This window comes from Papaver somniferum, unplaced genomic scaffold (genome assembly GCF_003573695.1).
Source record: "Papaver somniferum cultivar HN1 unplaced genomic scaffold, ASM357369v1 unplaced-scaffold_70, whole genome shotgun sequence".
In the NCBI taxonomy this organism is placed as follows: Eukaryota; Viridiplantae; Streptophyta; class Magnoliopsida; order Ranunculales; family Papaveraceae; genus Papaver; species Papaver somniferum.
In genome coordinates this window covers 4755763-4766911 of record NW_020649860.1, presented here as the reverse complement: position 1 = coordinate 4766911, position 11149 = coordinate 4755763, and the positions used below count along the sequence as shown (strand labels likewise).

Here is an 11149-nt window from a genome sequence, read left to right as displayed (position 1 = left end):
CAGCTTGAGGACACATTCTCACTTAGAAAAATACTTAATATAGTCGTCTTATGACTTCTTAACTTGATCGGCCAATTATTTTTCTAGCCGAATATAGATTTTTGATTTTTATAACAAAGTAACTCCAGGGATTGATATCAATACTAGTTTAGAGACATTGTAAAAGAATTCATAAAGAGTTAAAATTTACTTGTGCAAATATAATAGTCCCTCCATATTTGGAAAAGAGATACTTTCACTTTTTCATTTTAGCCTAAAAATAGGTCAAGTTTAAAAAATGATAGTATCTCTTTTCCAAAAAGAGAGGTAGTTGAGGTCAATGAAAGAAGTACACTGCACTAAATGCCGCAAATCGGGACCTATCCCATGGCTGGGGTTAAGAAATGGTTATTAGTTTGATCAAACTTTGATCGAGTAAAACACTAGAGACCATTGACAAATTGTCCGAGTGGCTAAAGTCCTTGACCGCAAATATTGGGATTATTTGGTGGTTAAGAGATGTAGACTAGGGAAAGAGACTGGTGGGTGGGGGTGGGGTTGTTTGAAAAATGAAACTAGGAATGACGGTGGAGGGTGCCCTTAACAGAAAAACAAAGTCCAAGGACCAAGAGTCAATCGCTGTTAAGCCGCTAGTAAGTTATGAAAAGAAAATTACTATCCATACAGTAGGTGCATAGTGTTGTAATAGATAAGTCAAGAACTGTTTGAAAAAGTTGTTCTTGAATGAACTCATTTTCAATGTGAAAAGTTTTTCCGACAAACAAACAGTGCACAAGGGTTGAATATCAAAGCTTCCATACTACTTTGGCAAGACCACTATGACTAAAGCGTCGGTCATGTTAGGTCCATCAAATGAAAAGGAAATGACTTTTGTAACTTATGAAACTTCTTGAGCTCACACGATATTAAATTAATTTTTTTTCACGGAGAAATTGCCATCACACCGTAAACTACTAAACCGATTAACTTATGAACCTTACCGACTAAAAAGATATTAAATTAACTTATGAACCTTGCTACTCGGTTCTCATGTGTCGCCTTTGTGTTGCACTACTGCACAGGCCTGGCGCACCCAAAAAAAACCTTCTTGATGGAATCCGTGTCCAAACAAGGTTTCGTGTGAATAGTAAAGGCCAATCACACTGACACTTGGTTATTTGATTTCCATAAGCATTACCCCACATGGTTTTACTGAAAAGGGTGCACAATAATAAAGTACTAACAGTTTTTACGTTTGGCAAGGTAAGGTGGGAATTGTAGTAAGATCAGTTTCCGATCATAATAGTTCACTTCTAAATGGCAAACACCAATTACACTAACAGAACTTGGTGATTACCATGATGAATCATTATACAGAAAATAATATACGAACTCAAATCACAATTTTAAGTACTATGAAACAACTCAAATCACAATGTTAAGTACTATGAAACAACAGCAGATCACCTTGAAACAGAAACACATCACCGACGCTTATATAAACACGGCTTCAGGGTTGGCCATTCAATTTCTTTGTTCTTTGACTTCCGCTTCTCTTGCTGAAAAGAAAGGGGATGCTTGATTTTAGTAGTTGGTAGGAATTCAATTGTGATATAACATAACCAAAAATTCTTCTGAGCTTCATGTTATAATAAACAATATCAAGTAAAGTAGTACATTATACCTTTTTCTTGAAGAAGAACAAGAGAAACATCTTATTTGAGTAGTCCTGCACAAGTTACACATTTAACAAGCAGACGTGCATAACAAGCAAGAGATATTTTTTGTCAGAGAAGAGATATATCATCAACCTTAGATGTTAAAGTAAATCCAAGATCACGGACAGCTTTTAGAAACCCATCAGGAGCTGTTCCTCCGTTGTTTGGGTCAAACCTGCTTCTAACCTCAGCTATTAAGAGCCAACCACTGCAACATGCCATTTTAACACTAGTTATGAACTAGCAATAATAAATTTACCAAAAAAACAAATCAAGGTTATGCACGAGTTCTGGGGATTACCTTGAGTTAAGAACTCTATGCGCTTCCGTAAGATAACTAGGGAAGTTGGTCCCCATCAATGAAAGACAGAAAACTGCAACATCCACTGATGAAGAAGCAAGGGGTGTCTGGAAAAGGACAAAATGAAGGCTTCTTATTACTTTTCATACAGACTTTCTTGGACAATGCAGTCATTACATACACCACTAGAGAAATAAGTTAAGGCGTGGTGAACCTTAGAGTCACAATGTCACATAAGAAATCCATATTTTAATACTTGAATCAACCATCATTAAGAAATTAGGACGAGGCATCAAAGTTGAACTGGTGATATTTGCATCAAGCCATAAAACCATGCATGTTTCAACAAGGTACATTTTATGCTATTACCGTGAACCCTTCAACCCTCCAGGTTATGTAAGAATCACATGAGGACCCTTTCACATTTTCCCAATCAATATTTTGTAAACTCAAAATAGCAATGTGTTTCATGCATAACAAAGGAAATGAAATACTATGTGCAAAATGTGTTGAAGAAAAAGCTACCAAGCTCATCTGCGGGGTTGACAGCCCACCATTTTATCATTTAACTCGAATGTCTTAGTTTCAGTAGCATATATTTATCATTGTACAGTGCTACAGTTGTTCTTTTTGCATTACACTCTCTTCTTTTCCAATGTGAGATAAAGAGCAAACTCCACTAGGAGCTCGTTTGGGCACCCGGGAAAAGGCCAACTTCTAATCCCCTGCAAACTCATTACTCAAGAAGGTAGACAGCTTCAGGATGAATTCCAGATAGCTTAATAAAAATTATTGCAACCAACAGATCCTATCTAGGGCAAAGGACTACAAACTCAATATTTTCTCTATCTCACCAGAAAAGCCCTAACATTGATGCTGTTAACCCATGTATAATTATTAAGAACTAAGATATCTATGCAGACGAATCAATTTTGCCCAGGAACTGGGATACTATTATTATTACAATGTACAGTGAGTCCAACTGGCTGCTTTAATAATTTTCAATTTTGCAGGTAGGCATTATGGAACTGCACCAGCCAACCGAGATTCAGACCAGGATGAGGGTCTAATTTTTAACAATTATCTCTAGGAATACAGACCTAAGATAAAACAAAACATACAGAAATTCATGGATGCATCTCCTGAATCCTAACTCTTGTACATGGCATGTCAAATTATGCCATCACGGATTGCATGATTTGTCACATTTTTCCTGGTCTTGCAGCTACAAGCAACAATTAGCTGATTTTCTAGACAAAAACAGCATCCATAGATGAGAAAGTGAGGGGTGTCTGCAAATGGCAACAAAGAATGCTGCATTTTAATGATGGATATGAAGGCTTCTTACCACTTTCATACAGACTTCCTCGAAGATGCCAGTCACTGCATATCCTACTTGAAAAATAAGTTATGGCGTTGTGAAACTGATGTCACATAAGAAATGTGGTACCAAGCATCAAATTTGAGCACATAGTATTGCACCAGGCCGTCAAACATGACTCTTTAAAACAAGCTGTGTTTGGTGCAATTAACTGTTACCCCTCCAGAGAACTGGTTTCCCCTTCCAGGTAATGTAAGAAATGAAAATCACTTAACTAACAATTTCTCCATCAAAATTTAATAAGCTTGCAACGACATTGCGTAAGAATAAGTGCATAATGTGTAGAAGAAAAAGATAGCAACCCCGTCCGCCGAAGACAGCCCACAATCATCACACAGACTTGGTTAAGTTTCAGTAATAGTTCTGTATCATCACAAAATACTAGAATGGTTCTTGAGCATTTTACCGTCTCTTCTTTTTCCACGTGACATATAAAGAGTTTGGCCCACTAGGAGTTCAACCGGGAATCCTAGAAAAAGTCAACTTCTGAGCCACAACAAACACATTACTTAAGATGGTAGATTGACAGCTTCAGGATGAACCCCTCATAGCTTAATCAAAACTATTGCAACCTACATATCTAATCTTAAGCAAAGGACTAGAAACCAGAATTTTCTCTATCTCATTCTAGAAGTTGCTAATGTTGGTTCTCTTAACCCAAACATACTTACTCTTTGCAGACACTTCCGTTCAGCCTGGGGATACACTATTGCTGGTACAAAATTCTCAATTGCCCAGCCTAGTTTTGTAATTTTCGAATAGCAGGTAGGCATTATGAAGCTGTAACAGCCAACCTTCAAGCCAAGATTTAAACCATGGCGAGCGCTTGGAGTTTAAAGTATCCCCAGATCACAGATTAAAAAAACATAGAATCTATGGAGATAACAAAACTACTGATAATGCCATCTCCTGAAGGCTAACTCTAGTAATAAAAGGACCAAAGTGCCATCAACGATTGGGTCATTTGAAGGGTTTTTGTTTTGGTCTTGTAGCTGCATTTAAGTAACAAATCGGGAGACTTTTGCCTAGAACTATTAAGAATGTAATAGTGTGGGGACTCGAATGGGGTTACCCCAAACAAGTTTCAGGTAATAAAGAAGTATTTTGAATGAAAAAATACTTACATTTGACATGTCACAAGCAATGACAGAAGGGTCATTCGAAACAAGATCAATTGAAAAGACTTTGTTCTTCACATTTTTAGCTAGACGAGCATCCCCTAGAGTACAACAACAAATAAGAAAAAAAAAGATTCAAACATCAATCAAAATAATCTTCACCTCTTACCAAAATAACAAAGAAAAACTTAATAATAAAAAGCGTATCAAAATTCTCACCACAGCCAAAATCAGCAACAATCAAATACGGGTCATGTTCTTTAAGCCATTGGATAATAACATTAACTGGCGTCTCAGGCCAATGTGACATTTGCTCTTGATATCCAGTATGATACTACCCAACAACAACAATAAATATAAAAAAATAAATTAAAACTCACAAAATAAAAATGTTTAGTTTCATTGTTTAGGGGTTTAAGGCCTTTACCATATTAAACAAAGAAGGATCTTCTTTGAAATAATTGAGTGCTTCTTCACCACTGCAAGTATATAATTTCTCATTTATCATCCTGAAATGTCCACCAGATAACCTAGCTTTCGCCTACACAATCACACACATACAAAAACAAACAGAAATTTCAATAAAAAAAAATTGGAATATAGGGTTCTGGGGTTTGAAGAGATGGAAAGCTAAAACCTTTTCCAGGAAAGTCAATTGTTTTCCTCCTCCATCAGGTACTACTGCATTGGTTTTTCTACGCTTCGAGTTGGAGTTATCTACAGAAGATGATTTTTGAGGGGCAGAGACGAGCTTCTTTGGGTGATCATGAGAATCTGAATTAGAGTTTTTCTTTTTTCTATTCCTTTTTCGTTTTCCGCTCTCCATAGCTGAAATCTTGAAAGAAAGAAGGGATTTCAGGTTAGTTTTACTGGGAAGAAGTTATACGATGCCGTTCCTCTGGAATCTTCGGTTAGGGTTTGTCTAGTTACAGGGATTTAAGGTCGGTTCCCATGGGGTGGCTAACCCATCCATTTACCATGCCAGGTGGTCCGGCAAACTGGCCGCGTCACTATGGAGAAAAGGATAAGCGATCGAGTCTCCACCTAGCGGTCAAGACTACACCGCTAGAGGTGTACTAGCGATCGCCAGGTCTAGCGGTTTAATTTCGACCGTCCACGGTCGGTGCTCTACCGCCTATAAATACCCCTATTTCCTTCAGTTTTCATTCACAAAATTTTTTTCGTTCTTCCCTTCTCTAGAGAGCAGACCAGAACGATTTTTTAAAAATGAGTAGTTCCAAAAAAGATAGACAAAGGAAAAGAAACAGGAAAGAAAAAGGAAAATCTGTTGCAGATAGTGATATCGTATGGGTTCAGGATAAAGAGCACGAGTTCGCTAATGTTAGGCAACTAGTTGGATCTGGTGTAGCATCTACGCATTTATGTAACCATCCCGAGCGAGTTTTATTACCTAAATTAAGAGGTGGGTGGTCTGAGCTAAGTGAAATTTATGAGTTACTTCCCGAACCTGTTCGAGAATCCTTGAGAAGATATCCTTGGCAGCGTTTATATTTCATGAAAGGCAAAAACCACATGACTCAAATTGTGCGAGTTATTTGTGAACGTCAGTGGAACACTGCAAATACGTTGTTTTTCAAGGATTTCGAGTGTGGTAAGTTCTATTTCTTCCATTCAGTAGTTAAATTTTTAGTTCATAAACAAATTTTAATTTTTAGAGATTCAATTTTTTCATTTTAGTTTGATACAAATTTTAGTTCCACATATAAACTTTAATTTTATGACCATGTTGTTTTAGGGTTCACACCGTTAGATTTGTATATGTTGACTGGAATAAAAAGTGAGGGTGAAATAGTACAATTTAACCAATTAAAGTAGATATCAGAAGGAAGATGGAAACAATTACTCCCCTTGTACTCAAATGATACTGGAGGAAAGCCAGAATCCAGAGACTTACACTCATATGGATTAAGAGTGTCTGGGTTGAAGGCTTTTTTGAGCCGTTACCATGAGAAGGGGATAAACAGAGCTGAAGATTATCCCGAGTTTGAACGGATTTTTGTATTATAGATATTAGGCCAAGTTTTTTCCCCCAATGCTAGCACAGTGTCATTAATTAGTTTTCTGAAATCTTTAGAAGATTTAAGTAAAGCGCCAAATTATGATTGGGGTTCTGCAATTTTAGCTGAGCTGTACATATGTCTCGGTGATTGCTCAATTAGCTTAAATGCATTTTGGGTCGTATTGGAGGTAAGAACTATTTATTAGATTTATTATCAATGTTATTTTTCAGTGGTGAATGTACTAACACATCAATTTTCGTCAATTTCATTTTTCAGTATTGGTGGTATACTTATTTTACGGTCGGCAAACCTGATCTTCACGATAAACGATTAATTTTTCCACTCGTGTACAAGTACAAAGCTGATAATTGGATTGGCCAGATTAACGATGGTCAAAATGTTGCTGCTATGCAAATAGTGCAACAAGTGGTCAGAACTAGTATCAACATTACGCCAGCGCCGTATACAGTAATTGATGAGTTCACTGAACCAGTGGCACAAGCCATGCTTCAGTTAAGCCTTAAGCGACTTGTGTTTTACAGTCCAGTTAGTGGTCAGGGTATTTGGTACTACGGAGAAAGACATCTGTTTCAGCTACAAGGAAGAAAGGTAAAAGCAATCAACCCTTTTCCAACTTCAATTATTTCACATGATGATTGGATAAAGTTGATAAATAATGGACAACCTTGGGAAGAAGCTGATGATTTGATCCAAGTACCAGAAAACGACTATGATTACTACAGTTGGTCCAAAAGGTATGCGTGCTAAATATTGATGTTCATCCACAAAACTTAGGTAGTGTTGACTTTTCAGCAATTGGCAATTTGCCACTTACAGATCTTCCATCCCAACCCCCACAACCGACGGGCGAACCATGTACGTACCCTAGCAGTCAAATGGGGTCGTCACATACGCCTCCATTATCTTGGGAAGTCTAGACTTTATCACCAAGTGGAGATGTTGTTACAGTTCCACTTACTAGTGAAAGTATGGAGCTGAGCTATCCATACGATAATGTGGTGGCAACAAAAGAAGAGTATCAGACCGAGATGAACAATTTTGCGCTTTTTACCAATCAATTCCGCAATTTTCACTCGAGTCAAATGCAGGCTTTGAGGGAGAGTATGAGTTATGAATTACCTGAGACTCCGTTAGGGTCAAGTTCTCAAATTCCCGGTGAGAGAAAACAAGAAATCGTGCAAGTGGAAGTCGTAGAAGTCGTCATCACACTCCGATGGAAGAGACTCTGGTGGAAAAGACTCAGCTACCACCAACAACAACAAACTTGGAGACGGATTTCCAGTCTCCTCTTGGTTTCATTCCTCAAGGTCCTGTACTTACTCCTGGTGGTGGACACGTCAATTTGGATGCATTTAGGCAATCCGTAATTTATACCCCAACAAGTTCATCATTTCACCGATTTCAAGCACCTCCAATGGCTCTGATACCATTTCAAGGTTATGAATCGCCTGATGCTACTCAACCACCATCTCAGAGTCCAAATAATGAGTTTTCACAAGATCCAACAGGCTTAGGGGATTATGTATTTGGTGATAATCGTTAGTTTGAGAGTTTTGTTAGTCGTTAATATGAATCGTGGTTTGTTTAAATCGTTAATGTAATTGCACTTTTGTTTGATAAATAATAATCTTCATTTCAAGTTTTCTACATAAATTAAAATTGAGAACTTAGAATTGATAAGCTAGATTAAATTGGGACAACACTTTTAAGATTTCATAACAACTTGCATATCGGAACTTCTCTCCGTTGTCACGGAGCCACTTTGCATGACATCTTTGATCAATCTCCAGCAGGGTTTCACCACTTCTCATGTTTCGAGCCTCTTCCCTTATCATACCAATATACTTGTTAACATTCTTGGAAATTATGGAGAACCGAGCACCCAACACCATCAAATTGCAATTGTTGAGGTTCGCTGTTTCTTCTTCAAATTTCATTAAAACACGTTCCGAAAATGGAATAAGCCGTAATGCGCCATCATGGATTGGATGATTAGTGTAGAAAACATAATTCCTGCAGATGCATTCATCTTCTAACGTGCTAAAATTGCGCTGCTGTGCAACTCTTCAACTATTTGCTCTTCTTAATTCATTTTGCACACTAGATCGAAGTGCAACTCTTTGATTTTCGGCCGCATGTTGCTCTTTTATGAATTGAGCCATAGACATGTTTTGAGCCATTGGAAAATCTAAGAAAATAGGAAGAAGGTGTGAGTTAAAATGGTAGAGGAATGTGGTATTTATAAGGGGGACATTTATGGCCGTTGGGTCAGATTCTACTCAGCGGTGTAAACTAGACCGGTAGGTCTTATAAGAGCCGCTAGCGGTGTAGTAAACACCTAACGGTGTAGACTTGACCTGGCCTGGCTAAGTGGAAAATTTTCACTTAGCCAGTCCAGTTTGCCAGCCCCATAGTGGGTGCAAAAATGGCAAACTTTTTGGTTTGCCACACCCATAGGAACTGGCCTAAAGATGAGAAATATATTAAACTGAAACTGGTACATTGTCTTGGATCAACTGATTCTCAATGATACTATAGGTGGTTTGTCAAACCAGACTCTAGTGACTCCAAATTTCCTGCTAAAATTTGCGAGTTTGTCAGCAGGTTTATTACAAGGGGTATTTTGCGTTTCATCCCCTTTAAAGATAGCTAATTAGCGTTTCCTCCCCACATAGATTCAAATTAGTGTTTCCTTTCATCGTTAAGTTTTCAATCCAATTTCCAGTTAGATGAGTCAGCAAGGAGATATACGTGGCAGAAATATACACGTGGCGTGTTCAATTACCAAAATACCCTCATTTATTTCCCTGACTTGATTTACGGTCTTATTCCCTGAGTCTGAGACTCAGACTCAAATCACTCATCTACATCTTCAATGGAAATACATCATCACTAGCAACTCCAACAATTCATCGTCTCATCTGAGATATATTGCTTCAAACGATTCACCAAACTCATTCATCGTCTCATCTGTAATTGACCACCACCAACAATCAAAACCAGACCCACTCTCTAAATTCATCTAATTCAACTCAGAATCGCCATATCTATCATCTAATTCAATTTCTCAATCTCCAATTCGACAAACCCCAGACAGAATCATCAAACTTAGACACCCAAATCAATCTGAGCACCAAACCCTAATTCTTCATCTATAACTTCATGTAACGGTCCAATGAAAAGATAAAAATTGTTAAATTTGATTCCACTATATGCAAAACGATCGAACAAGGGTTTTTATTCGTTCAGTAATTTATATTTGTTTGCTGCGATCAATGGTGATTGGAAATAAAGTAGAGATTGGGGAAAGTTTATTCAGATTGATATTGCTGCCGTAATTGAAGATGATTGGTGACGATTAAGAGTGGATTTGATCCGAATCTGAATTTGATAGAAAGATGGTGCCTAGATTAAAAGAAGTTGTTGCTGCCGTTGAATTAATGGATTGCGGAGATGGGTGTTAGTTGAGCATTAATAAGATGGATTGATAGAAAATTAAGTTAGGGTTTCAATTAGTGTTCTGAATTGGGGATTTGAGACTGTTCATGGTAATTTTCAATAACGGTGATTGAAATTTGAGATGAAACAGATGGATATGATCAATTCGGAGTTGCAAGAGATGAAGCTACAGCAATCGATATGGGGTTTACAGAGAATAAAGAATTGGAAATAAGCTGAAGGTGGGTTTTTGGTTGATTCTTAGCACCAGCAGCTCGAGTTGGTATATGGAGAAATTAGGTCCAAGATGAGAAGTCTCTGAAGTGGTGATAGGAATGGTGAATGGAGGAATTGATGATGGATTCCAGGTTCAGGTTTTGGGCTATGAAGAATTAACATATTTTAGTTCTGCTATTGCGACAATGGATGAGATGATTATGAACTAGTTCTTTAGTGGAGGGTATTTTGGGTAGGTCAAGAAACACGTGTACAGTTTATGACACGCGTGCACGGGTGCTGACTCACCTAACCGAGCAATTGATGGAATTCCTAACGATGGGAGGAAACACTAATTTGAATCTATTTGGGGAGGAAACGCTAATTAGCTATCTTTAAAGGGGAGGAAACGCAAAATACCCCTTATTACAATATCTAGGAACATAATGACATAACCAATAATGAATAGTTTTTAAAACATCTAAAGCATCTAATAGAATGTATTCATTTTCCCACGCAATAACTGTTTCTACTTTGTTGATATAGCTTCCGATTCCTTGTAAATCAATCTTTAAAACTACATGAGTGTGGTGCAATTCCTTACTCCAGTTAACAACATCAAAAAACGCTAGGCACTCTGCATGCTCTGAATTCTTTATTCCTGCATAGCATTTTGATGAGCATCCCCACCATTTGCATGTGAAATCACGCAAAACAAGTGCAACACCAGTTAGTTCAGAGTTACTATCATATGATGCATCACAGTTGATAATAAAATATGGAGATGCAGGTGATTTTCAAACTGATTTTGGAGAAATAAGGCTTGAGATATTAGTGCTTTGTAACTGGTTTTGCAAATTCAGTTTGCTGATGTAGTCTGCAAAACTAATGGTCCTCCTAGCCACTTCCCTTGGATCAACCTTTTTGTTTTGAAAATTAACCTCACAACGTTCATT

The 11149-nt window shown here is 37.6% G+C and overlaps 1 protein-coding gene across 1 annotated transcript; it reads right to left on the bottom strand.

The window, feature by feature from the left end:
• Window positions 1-1222: 1222 nt before the first annotated feature.
• Window positions 1223-5419, bottom strand: LOC113344064 (ribosomal RNA-processing protein 8-like). The gene is made up of 8 exons (XM_026588121.1): window positions 5135-5419; window positions 4925-5038; window positions 4717-4831; window positions 4504-4598; window positions 1999-2105; window positions 1791-1905; window positions 1664-1708; window positions 1223-1538 (listed from the first exon to the last, which is right to left on the bottom strand). Exons 1-8 carry the CDS (start codon window positions 5321-5323, stop codon window positions 1464-1466), a joined length of 855 nt encoding a protein of 284 aa, XP_026443906.1. The 5' UTR covers window positions 5324-5419; the 3' UTR covers window positions 1223-1463.
• Between the last annotated feature and the right edge of the window lie 5730 nt (window positions 5420-11149).